Here is a 20,880-nt window from a genome sequence, read left to right as displayed (position 1 = left end):
CACCGGCATCCCCACCACCAGAATCCCAAAGGTAAGTCCTGTGGTTACGGGGAGGGTTAGGGTAAGGGATTAGGGAAAGGCACGGGGAGGAGGGTTAGACTTAGGCTGTGGGGGGGTTAGGTTTAGGCACTGGGGGAGGTTAGGTATAGGCCCCAGGGAGGGAGGGGTAGGGTTAGGGGTTAGGTTAGGCTTACTTACCTGGGGGCATCGGCATTCTAACCTGGTAAGGATGCTGGCATCGAGATTCTGACTGCTGGGATCCCGAGTACTGGTATCCCGTACCCAACCCGTATCAAATAGTATGAAAACTGTTCTACATACCCTTACTTTCTTCCTCAGAAGATTCTTCGCTTCCGCTCTTCATGCTAATATCAAAGCCTCCATGTTTCCCATGGCGCCTGTGTCCATGGCCGAATTTACCTTCAAATCCAAATTTACCTGTTTGAACAGAAGCAGGATTATATAGATGGCAATATGACTACTGTGTTTACAGTGGACATCATTTAGATGTTCGCAATTAGAATAATTTAAAAAATACAGTTCGGTTTGTGTTTTACTGTGAGCTTAGTAAAACAGTATCTCCTAATAACATACATAGGAATCACATGGAAACCTACAGTAATCTTGTATCCAGAAATACTAGACCCAGGGGCAGATTAGCCATATAATTCATTAGGAAGAGTCCCGATGGGGCAATGGGACTGTGGTGGCCATCTGTCACATGCGGCCTGCCCCCAGTAGTGCGTTATCCTTCTGGCATGACAGGCAGCCCACCGGCATCTGTCAATGGCCTGCTCGTGGAGGAGACCCCTTTTGACTGGAAAAGGAACACTCTGGGAATCTGGAAGTCACGATCTGCATTCCAAGGACTCCATTCCACCAAGTTGCTAAAGGAGACAAGCCCAAACCGGATCCCAAGATAGCGGATACAAGGGCCAGCAGAGACAGGTGGCTGCCTTTTTAAAGTGTAGTACAAACAAACGGCGCCAGACTTTTTGCTCAAAATTCCACAGTCGCCTATACAGAGCAACGGTAAGCTGTAATTTGACTTTCATAAAGTTAGTTGAACAGGATTAAATTGCTGTGCTCCCGGCTCTTTTTACCATCTAATAAACCGGAATGCCTACATGTATGCCATTGCAGCTGAGTTGGCAGCATTTATTATAATCACATCATCGTTTAGGCTGGTGTTATCTACATCAGTGGCAGTTTTTACACAGTTGTTCAAGCTGTCTTATACAGTACCTTCTTTTATTTCTTATTACCCACTCTAAGGGCATTGTGCCAAGGTATAACCATATTTTTTTGCTATTGGCAATAAATAGGGAATTGCCAATGTTTAGGGCAGAAACCCTTCACTACCATCATTGTTTGCTCTGAAAGATCTTTTTTAATATGTTCTAAAAAAATATATCAGTCACTAGTCCTCTTTAAGAAATTGTTAATTGTGGCCAAACTCACCTATGAAATTTCTGGAAAAAAAATCAATGATTATTCTAATTAGCTGCCACCTAATTACAAATACCATGTGTACTGTAGCCTTTTTTATAGTCAGGGTTCATGTATATGTTAAACAGAATACATCTGAATGTATAGACACAAAGGCTAAAGAGGACCATAAAAATGTGTTCTCATACATCTAGTCATAATACACTACGCAGCACGACTTTCCATTCTTGTGAGTAAATCGCCAAGTTCCATTCTACTCTGTAATCATCAGGTGTCTTTTTCTCCAATAAAAGCATCTGTCACAATGTGATGTGACAAGGACTCACCAGCAGACTGTGCTGATTAATTTGATATGCAACACTTGTATATCTGTGTGCACCTGAGCCAGTATTTGAGCCACAATGGAACATGGAATGAAAAAAGCTGCCACAATTATATTGCCACACAACAGTGTCCCCAATTCATAATATGCCACACAGTAATGTCTCCAATTCATAATATGCCACACAGTACTGTCTCCAATTCATAATATGCCATACAGTAGTGTCCCCAATTCATAACATGCCACACAGTAATTTCTCAAATTCATAATATGCCACACTGCAGTATCCCCAATTCATAATATGCTACACAGTAATGTCTCCAATTCATAATATGTCACATAGCAGTGCTCCCAATTCCTAATATGCCTCATAGCAGTGCCCCAATTCATATTATGCCACACAGTAGTGTATTCATTTTATGCCACACAGTAGTGTCCCCAACTCATGATATGCCACAGAGTAGTGTCCCCGACTCATGATATGCCACACAGTAGTGTCCCCAATACATAAGATGCCACACAGAAGTTTATCTAATTCATTATATGCCTCATAGCAGTGCCTCCAATTCATTATTTGCCTCATAGCAGTGCCCCCAATTCATTATATGCCTCTCAGCAGTGCCCCCAATTATTTATATGCCTCCTAGCAGTGCCCCCAATTTATTATATGCCACATAACATTGTCCCCAATTCTTTATTTGCTTATAGCAGTGCCCCCAATTCACTATATGCCAGAGTTAAGTATATGTTTTACTGTGAGTTTAGTAAATTAGTGTCTCCTAATAACATAGATAAGACTCACATGGAAACCTACAGTATCCTTGTTTCCAGATATACTAGACCTAACAACCACACCCATTTTGTGTCTTCTGGGCGTAACTTATTCCACCCAGGGTAATCCTACGCAGTGCGCCCTAAACGGCTGCCTCATTTGGTACTTCAACCCATAGAAGTTAATTCCCAAAATGTGTGCACCAACCCTGCAATATGCTTATTGTGCTCTCTAGATTTCAGTTGATTTTAATTATCTCGGTGTGGATTTCTACTGGTTTTTTTTTTTTTTTTTTGTAACACCAAATCTTTGTACAATGTACCATGTTTTCTGACGTTTGTAAAGCGACTTTGAGCGCTATATAAATGAAATTATTATTATTATTATTATTATTGTTATTAACATAAATAAGGATAAATTCACTGCAGTTACGTTCTAAAATATAGTGAATACTTCTACAAACCCTTAAATTCTTTTGACTTTTCTTCCTCAGAAGATTCTTTGCTTCCGCCCTTTATGTTAATATCAAAGCCTCCATGTTTCCCATGGCTACCATGTTCTTGGCCAAATTTACCTCCAAACCCAAATTTACCTGTTTAAACAGGAGCAGGATTATTTAGAAGGCAATATAACTATTACATTCTGCTACAGGGGAAATATGTCATTTAGATGTTCACAATTACAATTGTTTTAAAAGTGCAGATCAGTTTGTGTTTTACTGTGAGCTTAGTAAAATAGTGTCTCCTAAAATACGTAGCACCAGCATGGATAACCAAGCCCCAGTCCCAGTAACTAGACAGGTGGCTATATAGTTCTACATAACCCTATTTCCGCTTGTGTTATCATCCTCAGAGGACTTTCCACCCTTTACTTTAATATCTACATTTCCATGATTATCTTGGCTCCCATGTCCATGGCCAAATTTACCTCCAAACCCAAAGTTACCTGTTTGAACAGAGTAGGAATAAATGGAAGGAAGCATGAATATTACATTGTAATTAGGTGTAAAGCGGAATTATGCATTTTAGATGTTGGGAATTAGACTAGATTTGAAAGTACACAAAGTAGAGATAAGTTTATGTATTACTGTAAGTTTAGTAAAATAGTGTCTCCTAATAACATATATACTGTAGGACTCACATGGAAACCTACAGAACAATATCCTTGTTTCCAGATATACTAGACCTAACATGACTATGGATAAATCCATTGCAGTTACATCCCGTAATATGATAAATTGCACTATATACCCTCAATATCTTTCGTCTTATCTTCCTCAGATGATGTTTCGCTTCCGCCCTTTATGTTAATATCAAAGCTGCCATGTTTCCCATGGTCACCATGTTCTTGGCCAAATTTACCTCCAAACCCAAATGTACCTGTTTAAACAGAGCAGGATTATATTGAAGTGTAGAGAAATATTTGTATATGGGACATATTGCAAGTTATAATTTTCATGTGATACTAGGTTGTTAATTAAAAGTCATAGATGAATTGGTTTCTGTGACTCCAAGTCAGAGGGCAGGTGATCAGAATGCCTTTGTTAGGTTCTTTTGAGGTACTGTTATAAGTCTGTCCATAGAGAAATAGGAGGGTTTCCTTACAATGTTAGATCTTATGACTCATAGCAACTGGCTTTATAAATGTAAGGGCATAGGAAGGCATTTAGTTATGTTCTGTCATAATATTAAAGTTAATTGAATTAAGGCCAAGTTTTTCACTAGCATGCTAACTTCTCAGGAAACTCTAAGAAAGTGTTGTATGGGTAGTGTCAATCTGAAGTACATTCAATCATGCTAACCCTACCGACAGGAAGATGCTATTTAACCTGATGGGTAAACCAACCCTTTCTTGTATATATGTATCTAAAGCAAGTAACAATGCAGTGCTGTCCGCTAACACAGTGGGGGTAAAACAAAGAGCTGTCTGCTGGAAAGGTATGCACACATACTGTAAGCAAAGAATAAAACGTCTTTATTTGGTTTTGGAAATAAAATTAATATTTCAATAATCACTAGGAGTGTCCAAATTTCCATAAAAATATATCAAGTCTATTCACAGGTAGAGTGCAATCTGGCAATGACTTAGATATATAGTTTCCGAGATATGAAGTATCTCCCCAATACCACATCACAGTGCATTATATTTATAGTCATATTGTAGCTAAGATAGCATGTATTAATGTAAACAGCCCATATCACAGGTAGTCATTACCAAGAGGATGTTATTTGTGTTTAAGTTAAAAGTGACGTGGGCAGGTCAGGGTGGTCACATATCTAATTAACTAAATCAACCAGTCAGCAGAGATTGGGTTATGACATCCCAAGGGTGGGGGCACAGGGTATAAACGGTATTGGAGGTCTTTGTTTGTGTTCAGGCTGGGAGATCAATATCTGTGTTGAGTTTGTATCCTATGTTTCCTTCCGTTCTACCCTGGCAGATTTAGCTGTGTGTTAACTCTGTAAGTTTTGTCCTTATTATTTGAAATTACACTACATGTATGTAATTTGGTAACCAGTTTCTTTGTAACATTTTTTATAAATAGGCATTGTACACCTTTCTGTAAATAAAGTATTGATTATTAGTACCAGTCATATTTACTCCATAAACCAGTTGCTGAGGAGACTACTTGAACGCTAGGGCTATGTTATTAAAAGTAAATACTTGATAGAATCAAAGGGTGACCTATTAAATGAATGAGAAAAGTGTTGTCGAGCCTGCTCAATTGTTATAGAAGAATTAGGGGACCTGTGACTCCTTTAATTATCACAGATGGTGGCAGTAACTGGAAGTGTTGTTCATCTAAGTATTCAAATAACTGCGCTCTGGCCATAGACAAAGGGCACCCCATCAGGGATACTTACTGAGATCCTTGACAAGAAGGCAATAAGGTTGTTACATTATATTACTTTTACATAGGAAATATGTAATTTGGATGTTCGCAATTACAATCGTTTTAAAAGTACAGCTCGGTTTATGTTTTACTGTGAGCGTAGTAAAATAGTGTCTCCTAAAATACGTGGCACCAGCATGGATAACCGAGCCCCAATCCCATTTATACTAGACAGGTGGCTATATAGTTCTACATACCCTTGTTTCCACTTATGTTATCTTCCTCAGAGGACTTTCCACCGTTTACTTTAATATCCACATTTCCATGATTATCTTGGCTCCCATGTCCATGGCCAAATTGACCTCCAAACCCAAAGTTACCTGTTTGAACAGAGTAGGAATATATGGAAGGGAGCAGGGATATTACATTGTAATTAGGTGTACAGTGGAATTATATATTTTAGATGATGACAATTAGACTAGATTTGAAAGGACAGAAAGTAGAGTTAAGTTTATGTTTTACTATGAGTTTAGTAAAATAGTGTCTCCTAGTAACATAGATACTGTAGGACTCACATGGAAACCTACAGAACAATATCCTTGTTTCCAGATATACTAGACCTAACATGACTAAGGATAAATCCATTGCAGTTACATCCCGTAATATGATAAATTGTGCTATATACCCTCAATATCTTTCGTCTTATCTTCCTCAGATGATTTTTCGCTTCCGCCCTTTATGTTAATATCAAAGCCGCCATGTTTCCCATGGTCACCATGTTCTTGGCCAAACTTAGCTCCAAACCCAAATTTACCTGTTTGAATATGAGTAAGATTACTGTATATAGAAGGTAATATGACAAATATAGATAGGACTAACATATAAAACCTATTATTGTCACCAGATATTCTTGATCAGTAGCGTCCAAACTTTTTCCTTGGACTGGCATATTAAGAAACTGACTTTGGACGAAGGGCAACAAAATCTTGTCTTACAGATAACCCGCCAGCAATTAGGTAAGTCTTATTCTAAGAAACACTAAAACTATAAAAATATCTTAAAATAAATGTATTTTGAATGATTTTAGATTTCAATTTTGGTCGCTCTATTGAGATGCATAATATGACAAACAGCAGAGTCTCCAATTCATAATAAGCCACACAGCAGTGTCTCCAATTGATAATATGCCACACAGCAGTGTTCTCAAATGATAATATTCCTCATAGCAGTGCACAATCAATAATATACCACACAGTAGTACCTGAATCAATAATATGCCACACCATAATATCCCCAATAGATAATATGCCACACCATAATATCCCCAATAGATACTAGGCAACACTGTAATTACCACATTGGTAATATAGCACACCATAATGTGCCAGCCAGTAATATGCCACAAAGAGCCCCCTTTTCATGCCTTTTCATATGCTAGCCTCAGAGCCCCCTCAGTCATGTACCTCTATATGCCTAAGTACTCAAAGATCCCTCATGTCTTTATATGCCAACTCAGAGTACCCTTGTGTCTTTATGTGCCAGCTCAGAGCCCTACCTTTTGTCTTTATATGCCAGGTCATGCCCTGATATGCCATCCCAGAAAGCTCACTTAAGTGTGCATGTGCCAGTCCAGAGCCCCTACTTGAATATGTGCCAGCCCAGAGCCCCCACTTATGTTCCAAGCTAGAGTACCCCAGCCTGTGCCAGCACTGACTCTCCCTTTATATGTCAGCCCAGAGCCTCCTTATGTTCCAACCCAGAGCTCCCCCTTATTTTCCAGTCCAGACGCCTCCATATGTCCAACTCAGAGTCCCCCTTTTGTTCCAACCCAAAGCTCCTTCTTATTTTCCAGAACAGATGTTACACTTATGTTTCAGCCCAGAGCTCCCCCTTATGTTCTAGCCTAGATCTCACACCTACATTCCAGCCCAGAGCTTCCCCCTTACAGTATGTGCCAGCCCTTAAATGTCCCACCACTTAAATGCCACCACAGAGTCCTCCCTCCTTAAGTGCATTCAAAGCACATGCAGCTGTAGATTTGGCCAGCGCAGGAAGAGACATCGCAGGGCCAGGCTGCCATGAAAAGTTAAAATATTTCTGGAGTCTAGACAGAGGTGTCCGAAGCTCCGAAGGTATCCCAGATGGGGCAAGGGTGGGGACAGACTTTAGCAGGGACTGGGCTGAGTTTGGTCAGTGGGCCATAGTTTGGCCGCCCCTATACTAGAGAGACCTTATGGATAAATTCACGGGGATTATATCCTATAATATGATAAATAGTGTTAAATACCCTTATGGTGCATACACACAGTACGATAAAAATGCACAATATGAACAATAATGATATTGATCATATCGTTATCATTCATAAAGTGCATTTTATGGTACCCTCCAACCCACAAATGACCAGCAATGTGCGGGCACATATGGACAATAATGATATCGACCTTTGCCCATGCATGTACGCCAAACTTGTCAATATCAACCAGGCTACATAGGGACCCACGATCGTTGATCGCGGGTTGCTGGTCCGTCATTGGTGGGTTGGTGGTGTGCTGCATGATTGATATCGATCATCCAGCACTCTGGGAAGGTACAGGGAGATCATTCAGCAATATAGTTATCGTTGCCGATCGTCCTGTGTGTATGCACCATAAGTTCCGCTTGTGTTATCTTCCTCAGAGGACTTTCCTCCCTTTATTTTAATATCCACATTGCCATGACTCTCTTGGCTGCCGTGTCCATCGCCAAATTTACCATCAACCCCAAAATTAGCTGTTTGTACAGATCAGGAACAGGGAACATGAATATTACATTGTATTTAGGTCTATAGCGGAATTATATTTTTTAGATGTTGGCAATTCAAATGGATTTATAAGTACATAAAGTAGAGTTAAGTCTATGTTTTACTGTGAATTTATTAAAATGGTGTCTCCTAATAACATAGATAGGACTATCATATAAAACCGACAGTATCCTTATTTCCAAATATACTAGACCTAAAATTATAAATTCACTGCAATTACATCCCACAATATGGTAAATAGTTCTACATACCATTAATATCTTTTGTATTATCTTCCTCAGAAGATTCTTCGCTTCCACCCTTTAAGTTAATATTAAAGCCTCCATGTTTCCCATGGCTACCATGTGCTTGGCCAAATTTAGCTCCAAATTCAGATTTACCTGTTTGAACAGAAGAAGGATTATATAGTAGGCAACATGAATATTATGTTTCAATTATATTACAAGGGAAATACAATATTCAGATTACCTCTTTGAACAGAGCAGGAATATATAGAAGCGAATATTAATATATTATATAATAATAATATTTTTAGAACAAATATGAAATATAACATGTTAGAAATTAAAATGATGTTAACAGTACAATAAGTTGTGCTATGTTAACCTTTTACTACAATTTTAGTAAAATACTGTAGGTGGGACCAACTTGTATAACAAGTCTCCAAATCATAATATGCCACTCAGCAGTGTCCCCAATTGATAATATGCCACACAGCAGTGTTCCCAAATGATAATATTCCTCATAGCAGTGCACAATCAATAATATACCACACAGTAGTACCTGAATCAAGAATATGCCACACTATAATATCCCCAATAGATAATATGCCACACCATACTATCCCCAACAGATACTAGGCCACACTGTAATTACCACATTGGTAATATGGCACACCATAATGTCCCAGCCAGTAATATGCCACAAAGAGCCCCCTTTTCATGCATTTTCATGTGCTAGCCTCAGAGCCCCCTCAGTCATGTATCTCTATATGCCCAAGTACTCAAAGATCCCTCATGTCTTTATATGCCAACTCAGAGTCCCCTTGTGTCTTTATGTGCCAGCTCAGAGCCCTCCCTTTTGTCTTTATATGCCAGGTCATGGCCTGATATGCCATCCCAGAGCCCTCAAAAGTGTGCATGTGCCAGCCAAGAGCCCCTACTTGAATATGTGCCAGCCCAGAGCCCCACTTATGTTCCAAGCTACAGTACCCCCACCTGTGCCAGCACAGACTCTCCCTTTATGTGTCAGCCCATAGCCTCCGTATGTTCGAACCCAGAGCTCCCCCTTATTTTCCAGTCCAGACACCTCCATATGTGCCAACTCAGAGTCCCCCTTTTGTTCCAACCCAAAGCTCCTTCTTATTTTCCAGACCAGATGTTACACTTATGGTTCAGCCCAGTGCTCCCCCTTATGTTCTAGCCTAGATCTCACTCCTACATTCCAGCCCCAAACTTCCCCATTACAGTTTGTGCCAGCCCTTAAATGTCCCACCACTTAAATGCCACCACAGAGTCCTCCCTCCTTAAGTGCATTCAAAGCACATGCAGCTGTAGATTTAGCCAGCACAGAAGAGACATCGTAGGGCCATGCTGCCATGAAAAGTTAAACTATTTCTGGAGTCTATACAGAGGTGTTCCGAAGCTCCGAAGGAATCCTGGATGGGGCAGTGGAGGGGGGGTAGACTTTAGCAGGGGCTGGGCTGAGTTTAGTCAACGGGCCATAGTTTGGCCGCCCCTATTCTAGAGAGACCTTATGGATAAATTCACTGCAATTATATCCTATAATATGATCAACAGTGTTACATACCCTTATGGTGCATACACACGGTACGATAAAAATGAATGATATGAACAATAACGATATTGATCATATAGTTATCATTCATGAAGTGCATTTTTGGTATCCTCTAACCCACAAATGACCAGCGATGCGCGGGCACATATGGACAATAATGATATCGACCATTGCTGGTGCATGTACACCAAACTAGTCGATATCAACCAGGCTACATGGTCCGTCATTGGTGGGTTGGTGGTGTGCTGGATGATCGATATCGCTTATCCAGCACTCTGGGAAGGTACAGGGAGATCATTCAGCGATATCGTTATCGTTGTCGTTCGTCCCGTGTGTATGCACCATAAGTTCCGCTTGTGTTATCTTCCTCAGAGGGCTTTCCTCCCTTTATTTTAATATCCTCATTGCCTTGACTCTCTTGGCTGCCGTCCCCATGGCCATATTTACCATCAACCCCAAAATTAGCTGTTTGTACAGATCAGGAACAGGGAACATGAATATTACGTTGTATTTAGGTCTATAGCGGAATTATGTATTTTAGATGTTGGCAATTCAAATGGATTTCTAAGTACATAAAGTAGAGTTAAGTCTATGTTTTACTGTGAATTTATTAAAATAGTGTCTCCTAATAACATAGATAGGACTCTCATATAAAACCGACAGTATCCTTATTTCCAAATATACTAGACCTAAAATGATAAATTCACTGCAATTACATCCCACAATATGGTAAATAGTTCTACATACCATTAATTTCCTTTGTATTATCTTCCTCAGAAGATTCTTCGCTTCCACCCTTTAAGTTAATATTAAAGCCTCCATGTTTCCCATGGCTACCATGTGCTTGGCCAAATTTAGCTCCAAATTCAGAATTACCTGTTTGAACAGAAGGATTATATAGTAGGCAACATGAATATTATGTTTCAATTATATTACAAGGGAAATACAATATTCAGATTACCTCTTTGAACAGAGCAGGAATATATAGAAGCGAATATGAATATATTATATAATAATCATATTTTTAGAACAAATATGAAATATAACATGTTAGAAAATAAAATTATGTTAGCAGTACAATAAGTTATGCTATGTTAACCTTTTACTACAATTTTAGTAAAATACTGTATGTGGGACCAACTTATATAACAAGTCTCCAATTCATAATATGCCACTCAGCAGTGTCCCCAATTGATAATATGCCACACAGCAGTGTTCCCAAATGATAATATTCCTCACAGCAGTGCACAATCAATAATATACCACACAGCAGTACCTGAATCAATAATATGCCACACCATAATATCCCCAATAGATAATATGCCACACCATAATATCCCCAATAGATACCAGGCAACACTGTAATTGCCACATTTGTAATATGGCACACCATAATGTGCCAGCCAGTAATGGGATGGCATATCAGGGCATGACCTGGCATATAAATACAAAAGGGAGGGCTCTGAGCTGGCACATAAAGACACAAGCGGAATCTGAGTTGCATTTAAAGACATGAGTGATCTTTGAGTACTTAGGCATATAGAGGTACATGACTGAGGGGGCTCTGAGGCTAGCACAAGGAGCCCCATTTTCATGCCTTTTCATGTGCTAGCCTCAGAGCCCCCTCAGTCATGTACCTCTATATGCCTAAGTACTCAAAGATCCCTCATGTCTTTATATGCCAACTCAGAGTCCCCTTGTGTCTTTATGTGCCAGCTCAGAGCCCTCCCTTTTGTATTTATATGCCAGGTCATGCCCTGATATGCCATCACAGAGCCCTCACAAGTGTGCATGTGCCAGCCCAGAGCCCCTACTTGAATATGTGCCAGCCCAGAGCCCCACTTATGTTCCAAGCTACAGTACCCCCGCCTGTGCCAGCACAGACTCTCCCTTTATGTGTCAGCTCATAGCCTCCGTATGTTCGAACCCAGAGCTCCCCCTTATTTTCCATTCCAGACACCTCCATATGTGCCAACTCAGAGTCCCCCTTTTGTTCCAACCCAAAGCTCCTTCTTATTTTCCAGAACAGATGTTATACTTATGGTTCAGTCCAGTGCTCCCCCTTATGTTCTAGACTAGATCTCACTCCTACATTCCAGCCCAGAACTTCCCCATTACAGTTTGTGCCAGCCCTTAAATGTCCCACCACTTAAATGCCAGCACAGAGTCCTCCCTCCTTAAGTGCATTCAAAGCACATGCAGCTGTAGATTTGGCCAGCACGGAAGAGACATCGTAGGGCCATGCTGCCATGAAAAGTTAAAATATTTCTGGAGTCTAGACAGAGGTGTTCCGAAGCTCCGAAGGAATCCTGGATGGGGCTAGTGGAGGGGGGCAGACATTAGCAGGGGCTGGGCTGAGTTTGGTCAACGGGCCATAGTTTGGCCGCACCTATACTAGAGAGACCTTATGGATAAATTCACTGTGATTATATCCTATAATATGATAAATAGTATTACATACCCTTATGGTGCATACACACAGTACGATAAAAATGCACAATATGAACAATAACGATATTGATCATATCGTTATCTTTCATAAAGTGCATATTTTGGTATCTTCCAAACCACTAGTGACCAGCCATGCGCGGGCACATATGGACAATAATGATATCGACCATTGCCCGTATATGTAGGCCAAACTTGTCGAAATATCAACGAGGCTACAAAGGGACCCACGATCGTTGATCGCGGGTTGCTGGTCCATCATTGGTGGGTTGGTGGTGTGCTGCATGATTGATATCGATCATCCAGCACTCTGGGAAGATACAGGGAGATGATTCAGCGATATCGTTATCGTTGTCGATTGTCCCGTGTGTTTGCGCCATAAGTTCCGCTTGTGTTATCTTCCTCAGAGGACTTTCCTCCCTTTATTTTAATATCCACATTGCCATGACTCTCTTGGCTGCCGTGTCCATCGCCAAATTTACCATCAACCCCAAAATTAGCTGTTTGTACAGATCAGGAACAGGGAACATGAATATTACATTGTATTTAGGTCTATAGCGGAATTATGTATTTTAGATGTTGGCAATTCAAATGGATTTATAAGTACATAAAGTAGAGTTAAGTCTATGTTTTACTGTGAATTTATTAAAATAGTGTCTCCTAATAACATAGATAGGACTCTCATATAAAACCTACAGTATCCTTATTTCCAAATATACTAGACCTAAAATGATAAATTCACTGCAATTACATCCCACAATATGGTAAATAGTTCTACATACCATTAATTTCTTTTGTATTATCTTCCTCAGAAGATTCTTTGCTTCCACCCTTTAAGTTAATATTAAAGCCTCCATGTTTCCCATGGCTACCATGTGCTTGGCCAAATTTAGCTCCAAATTCAGAATTACCTGTTTGAACAGAAGAAGGATTATATAGTAGGCAACATGAATATTATGTTTCAATTATATTACAAGGGAAATACAATATTCAGATTACCTCTTTGAACAGAGCAGGAATACTGTATAAAGAAGCGAATATTAATATATTATATAATAATCATATTTTTAGAACAAATATGAAATATAAAATTTTAGAAATTAAAATTATGTTAGCAGTACAATAAGTTGAGCTATGTTAACCTTTTACTACAATTTTAGTAAAATACTGTATGTGGGACCAACTTGCATAACAAGTCTCCATTTCATAATATGCCACACAGCAGTGTTCACAATTGATATTATGCCACACAGCAGTGTTCCCAAATGATAATATTCCTCATAGCAGTGTACTATCAATAATATACCACACAGTAGTACCTGAACCAATAATATGCCACACCATAATATCCCCAATAGATACTAGGCCACACTGTAATTACCACATTGGTAATATGGCACACCATAATGTCCCAGCCAGAAATATGCCACAAAGAGCCCCATTTTCATGCATTTTCATATGCTAGCCTCAGAGCCCCCTCAGTCATGTACCTCTATATGTCTAAGTACTCAAAGATCCCTCATGTCTTTATATGCCATCTCAGAGTCCCCTTGTATCTTTATGTACCAGCTCTGAGCCCTCCCTTTTGTTTTTATATACCAGGTCATGCCCTGATATGCCATCCCAGAGCTCTAACTTAAGTGTGCATGTGCAGCCCAGAGCCCCTACTTGAATATGTGCCAGCCCTGAGCCCCACTTATGTTCCAAGCTAGAGTACACCCGTCTGTGCCAGGAAAGACTCTCCCTTTATGTTTCAGCCCAGAGCCTCCTTATGTTCCAACCCAGAGCTCCCCCTTATTTTCCATTCCAGTCACCTCCATATGTGCCAACTCAGAGTCCCCCTTTTGTTCCAACCCAAAGCTCCTTCTTATTTTCCAGAACAGATGTTACACTTATGGTTCAGTCCAGTGCTCCCCCTTTTGTTCTAGACTAGATCTCACTCCTACATTCCAGCCCAGAACTTCCCCATTACAGTTTGTGCCTGCCCTTAAATGTCCCACCACTTAAATGCCAGAACAGAGTCCTCCCTCCTTAAGTGCATTCAAAGCACATGCAGCTGTAGATTTGGCCAGCACGGAAGAGACATCGTAGGGCCATGCTGCCATAAAAAGTTAAACTATTTCTGGAGTCTAGACAGAGGTGTTCCGAAGCTCCGAAGGAATCCAGGATGGGGCTAGTGGAGGGCGGCAGACTTTAGCAGGGGCTGGGCTGAGTTTGGTCAACGGGCCATAGTTTGGCCGCGCCTATACTAGAGAGACCTTATGGATAAATTCACTGTGATTATATCCTATAATATGATAAATAGTATTACATACCCTTATGGTGCATACACACGGTACGATAAAAATGAATTATATGAACAATAACGATATTGATCATATCGTTATCATTCATAAAGTGCATTTTTGGTATCCTCTAACCCACAAATGACCATCGATGCGCGGGCACATATGGACAATAATGATATAGACCATTGCCCGTGCATGTACGCCAAACTTGTCGATATCAACCAGGCTACATGGTCCGTCATTGGTGGGTTGGTGGTGTGCACGATGATCGATATCGATCATCCAGCACTCTGGGAAGGTACAGGGAGATCATTCAGCAATATCGTTATCGTTGTCGATTGTCCCGTGTGTATGCACCATAAGTTCCGCTTGTGTTATCTTCCTCAAAGGGCTTTCCTCCCTTTATTTTAATATCCACATTGCCATGACTCTCTTGGCTGCCGTGTCCATGGCCAAATTTACCATCAACCCCAAAATTAGCTGTTTGTACAGATCAGGAACAGGGAACATGAATATTACATTGTATTTAGGTCTATAGCGGAATTATGTATTTTAGATGTTGGCAATTCAAATGGATTTATAAGCACGTAAAGTAGAGTTAAGTCTATGTTTTACTGTGAATTTATTAAAATAGTGTCTCCTAATAACATAGATAGGACTCTCATATAAAACCTACTGTATCCTTATTTCCAAATATACTAGACCTTAAATGATAAATTCACTGCAATTACATCCCACAATATGGTAAATAGTTCTACATACCATTAATTTCTTTTGTATTATCTTCCTCAGAAGATTCTTCGCTTCCACCCTTTAAGTTAATATTAAAGCCTCCATGTTTCCCATGGCTACCATGTGCTTGGCCAAATTTTGCTCCAAATTCAGAATTACCTGTTTGAACAGAAGAAGGATTATATAGCAGGCAACATGAATATTATGTTTCAATTATATTACAAGGGAAATACAATATTCAGATTACCTCTTTGAACAGAGCAGGAATATATAGAAGCAAATATGACTATATTATATAATAATCATATTTTTAGAACAAATGTGAAAAATATAATGTTAGAAATTAAAATTATGTTAGCAGTACAATAAGTTGAGCTATGTTAACCTTTTACTACAATTTTAATAAAATACTGTAGGTGGGACCAACTTGTATAACAAGTCTCCAATTCGTAATATGCCACTCAGCAGTGTCCCCAATTGATAATATGCCACACAGCAGTGTTCCCAAATGATAATATTCCTCATAGCAGTGCTCAATCAATAATATACGACACAGTAGTACCTGAATCAATAATATGCCACACCATAATATCCCCAATAGATAATATGCCACACCATAATATCCCCAATAGATATTAGGCCACACTGTAATTACCACATTGGCAATATGGCACACCATAATGTCCCAGCCAGTAATATGCCACAAAGAGCACCCTTTTCATGCCTTTTCATATGCTAGCCTCAGAGCCCCCTCAGTCATGTACCTCTATATGCCTAAGTACTCAAAGATCCCTCATGTCTTTATATGCCAACTCAGAGTCCCCTAGTTTCTTTATGTGCCAGCTCAGAGCCCTCCCTTTTGTTTTTATATACCAGGTCATGCCCTGATATGCCATCCCAGAGCCCTCACTTAAGTGTGCATGTGCCAGCCCAGAGCCCCTACTTGAATATGTGCCAGTCCAGAGCCCCACTTATGTTCCAAGCTAGAGTACGCCAGTCTGTGCCAGGAAAGACTCTCCCTTTATGTGTCAGTCCAGAGCCTCCTTATGTTCCAACCCAGAGCAACCCCTTTTTTTCCAGTCCAGACACCTCCATATGTGCCAACTCAGAGTCCCCCTTTTGTTCCAACCAAAGCTCGTTCTTAGTTTCCAGACCAGATGTTACACTTATGTTTCAGCCCAGTGCTCCCCCTTATGTTCTAGCATAGATCTTACACCTACATTCCAGCCCAGAGCTTCCCCCTTCCAGTATGTGCCAGCCCTTAAATGTCCCACCACTTAAATGCCACCACAGAGTCCTCCCTCCTTCAATGCATTCAAAGCACATGCAGCTGTAGATTTAGCCAGTGTGGAAGAGACATCGCAGGGCCATGCTGCCATGAAAAGGTAAACTATTTCTTGGGACTAGACAGAGGTGTCTGAAGCTCTGAAAGAATCACGGATGGGGCAGGGGAGTGGGGGCAGGCTTTAGCAAGGGCTGGGCTTTGTTTGGTCAATGGGCCATAGTAAGGCCACCCCTATACTAGAGAGACCTTATGGATAAATTCACTGTGATTATATCCTATAATATGATAAATAGTGTTACATACCCTTATGGTGCATACACACAGTATGATAAAAATGCACGATATGAACAATAACGATATTGATCATATCGTTATCTTTGATATAGTGCATTTTTTGGTATCTTCCAACCCACAAATGACCAGCGATGCGCTGGCACATATGGACAATAATGATAGCGACCATTGCCCGTGCATGTAGGCCAAACTTGTCGATATCAACCAGGTTACCTAGGGACCCACGATCATTGATCATGGGTTGCTGGTCCGTCATTGGTGGGTTGGTGGTATGCTGCATGAACGATATCGATCATCCAGCACTCTGGGAAGGTACAGGGAGATCATTCTAGCGATATCGTTATCGTTGTCGATCGTCCCGTGTGTATGCACCATAAGTTCCTCTTGTGTTATCTTCCTCAGAGAACTGTCCTCCCTTTATTTTAATATCCACATTGCCATGACTCTCTTGGCTGCCGTGTCCATGGCCAAATTTACCATCAACCCCAAAATTAGCTGTTTGTACAGATTAGGAACAAGGAACATGAATATTACATTGTATTTAGGTCTATAGTGGAATTATGTATTTTAGATGTTGGCAATTCAAATTGATTTATAAATACATAAGGTAGAGTTAAGTCTTTTTTACTGTGAATTTATTAAAATAGTGTCTCCTAATAACATAGATAGGACTCTCATATAAAACCGACAGTATCCTTTTTTCCAAATATACTAGACCTAAAATGATAAATTCACTGCAATTACATCCCACAATATGGTAAATAGTTCTACATACCATTAATTTCTTTTGTATTATCTTCCTCAGAAGATTCTTTGCTTCCACCCTTTAAGTTAATATTAAAGCCTCCATGTTTCCCATGGCTACCATGTGCTTGGCCAAATTTAGCTCCAAATTCAGAATTACCTGTTTGAACAGAAGAAGGATTATATAGTAGGCAACATGAATATCATGTTTCAATTACATTACAAGGGAAATACAATATTCAGATTACCTCTTTGAACAGAGCAGTAATACTGTATATAGAAGCAAATATGACTATATTATATAATAATCATATTTTTAGAACAAATATGAAATATGAAATTTTAGAAATTAAAATTATGTTAGCAGTACAATAAGTTGTGCTATGCTAACCTTTTACTACAAATTTAGTAAAATACTGTAGGTGGGACCAACTTGTATAACAAGTCTCTAATTATTAATATGCCACACAGCAGTGTTCACAACTGATAATATGCCACACAGCAGTGTTCCCTAATGATAATATTCCTCATAGCAGTGCACAATCAATAATATACCACACAGTAGTACCTGAATCAAGAATATGCCACACCATAATATCCAAAATAGATAATATGCCACACCATAATATCCCCAATAGATAATATCTCACACCATAATATCCCCAATAGATACTAGGCCACACTGTAATTACCACATTGGTAATATGGCACACCATAATGTCCCAGCCAGTAATATGCCACAAAGAGCCCTTTTTTCATGCCTTTTCATATGCTAGCCTCAGAGCCCCCTCAGTCATGTACCTCTATATGCCTAAGTACTCAAAGATCCCTCATTTCTTCATATGCCAACTCAGAGTCCCCTAGTTTCTTTATGTGCCAGCTCATACCAGGTCATGCCCTGATATGCCATCCCGGAGCCCTCACTTAAGTGTGCATGTGCCAGCCCAGAGTCCCTACTTGAATATGTGCCAGCCCAGAGCCCCACTTATGTTCCAAGCTAGAGTACGCCAGTCTGTGCCAGGAAAGACTCTCCCTTTATGTGTCAGTCCAGAGCCTCCTTATGTTCCAACACAGAGCAACCCCTTATTTTCCAGTCCAGACACCTCCATATGTGCCAACTCAGAGTCCCCCTTTTGTTCCAACTCAAAGCTCCTTTTTTCTTTTCCAGACCAGATGTTACACTTGTGTTTCAGCCCAGAGCTTCCCCTTATGTTCTAGCCTAGATCTCACACCTACATTCCAGCCCAGAGCTTCCCCCTTACAGTATGTGCCAGCCCTTAAATGTCCCACCAGTTAAATGCCAGCACAGAGTCCTCCCTCCTTAAGTGCATTCAAAGCCCATGCAGCTGTAGATTTAGCCAGTGTGGAAGAGACATCGCAGGGCCATGCTGCCATGAAAAGTTAAACTATTTCTGGAGTCTAGACAGAGGTATCCTAAGCTCCGAAGGAATCCCAGATGGGGCAAAGGGGGGGGCAGACTTTAGCAGGAGCTGGGCTGAGTTTGGTCAATGGGCCATAGTTTGGCCGCCCCTATACTAGAGAGATCTTATGGATAATTTCACTGCGATTATATCCTATAATATGATAAATAGTATTAAATACCCTTATGGTGCATACACAAAGTACGATAAAAATGCACGATATGAACAATAATGATATTGATCATATCGTTATCATTCATAAAGTGCATTTTATGGTACCTTCCAACCCACAAATGACCAGCAATGCGCGGGCACATATGGACAATAATGATATCGACCGTTGCCCATGCATGTAGGCCAAACTTGTCGATATCAACGAGGCTACATAGGGACCCACGATCGTTGATCGCGGGTTGCTGGTCTGTCATTGGTGGGTTGGTGGTGTGCTGCATGATTGATATCGATCATCCAGCACTCTGGGAAGGTACAGGGAGATCATTCAGCAATATTGTTATCATTGTCGATCGTCCTGTGTGTATGCACCATAAGTTCCGCTTGTGTTATCTTCCTCAGAGGACTTTCCTCCCTTTATTTTAATATCCACATTGCCATGACTCTCTTGGCTGCCGTGTCCATGGCCAAATTTACCATCAACACCAAATTTAGCTGTTTGTACAGATCAGGAACAGAGAACAGGAATATTACATTGTATTTAGGTCTATAGCGGAATTATGTATTTTAGATGTTGGCAATTCAAATGGATTTATAAGTACATAAAGTAGAGTTAAGTCTATGTTTTACTGTGAATTTATTAAAATAGTGTCTCCTAATAACATAGATAGGACTCTCATATAAAACCTACAGTATCCTTATTTCCAAATATACTAGACCTAAAATGATAAATTCACTGCAATTACATCCCACAATATGGTAAATAGTTCTACATACCATTAATTTCTTTTGTATTATCTTCCTCAGAAGATTCTTTGCTTCCACCCTTTAAGTTAATATTAAAGCCTCCATGTTTCCCATGGCTACCATGTGCTTGGCCAAATTTAGCTCCAAATTCAGAATTACCTGTTTGAACAGAAGAAGGATTATATAGTAGGCAACATGAATATTATGTTTCAATTATATTACAAGGGAAATACAATATTCAGATTACCTCTTTGAACAGAGCAGGAATACTGTATATAGAAGCAAATATGACTATATTATATAATAATCATATTTTTAGAACAAATATGAAATATAAAATTTTAGAAATTAAAATTATGTTAACAGTACAAAAAGTTATGCTATGTTAACCTTTTACTACAATTTTAGTAAAATACTGTAGGTGGGACCAACTTGTATAACAAGTCTCTAATTATTAATATGCCACACAGCAGTGTTCACAACTGATAATATGCCACACAGCAGTGTTCCCAAATGATAATATTTCTCATAGCAGTGCACAATCAATAATATACCACACAGTAGTACCTGAATCAAGAATATGCCACACCATAATATCCCCAATAGATAGTATGCCACACCATAATATCCCCAATAGATAATATGCCACACCATAATATCCCCAATATATACTAGGCCACACTGTAATTACCACATTAGTAATATGGCACACCATAATGTCCCAGCAGTAATATGCCACAAAGAGCATCCTTTTCATGCCTTTTCATATGCTAG

General features: G+C 39.8%; 1 protein-coding gene across 1 annotated transcript in view; it reads right to left on the bottom strand.

Moving 5' to 3' along the window:
* Window positions 1-20,880, bottom strand: part of LOC148478190 (uncharacterized) — a gene marked incomplete at its 3' end in the record, with an annotated part of 198,930 nt that overhangs the window by 77,414 nt on the left and 100,636 nt on the right. Inside the window, exons 39-49 of the mRNA XM_088455835.1 lie at window positions 20,137-20,265; window positions 17,799-17,927; window positions 15,475-15,603; window positions 13,207-13,335; window positions 10,724-10,852; window positions 8,431-8,559; window positions 6,062-6,190; window positions 5,634-5,756; window positions 3,794-3,922; window positions 3,007-3,135; window positions 322-438 (exon numbers count right to left, since the gene is read on the bottom strand). Of these exons, the coding sequence (XP_088311961.1) occupies window positions 322-438; window positions 3,007-3,135; window positions 3,794-3,922; window positions 5,634-5,756; window positions 6,062-6,190; window positions 8,431-8,559; window positions 10,724-10,852; window positions 13,207-13,335; window positions 15,475-15,603; window positions 17,799-17,927; window positions 20,137-20,265 (1,401 nt within the window). The remainder of the gene's footprint in view (window positions 1-321; window positions 439-3,006; window positions 3,136-3,793; window positions 3,923-5,633; window positions 5,757-6,061; window positions 6,191-8,430; window positions 8,560-10,723; window positions 10,853-13,206; window positions 13,336-15,474; window positions 15,604-17,798; window positions 17,928-20,136; window positions 20,266-20,880) is intronic.

The sequence above is a fragment of the Taudactylus pleione genome, unplaced genomic scaffold, assembly GCF_031769625.1.
Source record: "Taudactylus pleione unplaced genomic scaffold, aTauple2 ptg000672l, whole genome shotgun sequence".
NCBI classification, from domain to species: Eukaryota; Metazoa; Chordata; class Amphibia; order Anura; family Myobatrachidae; genus Taudactylus; species Taudactylus pleione.
Note: the sequence above shows the minus strand (reverse complement) of the source record. Positions and strands in the feature narration are given on the sequence as shown.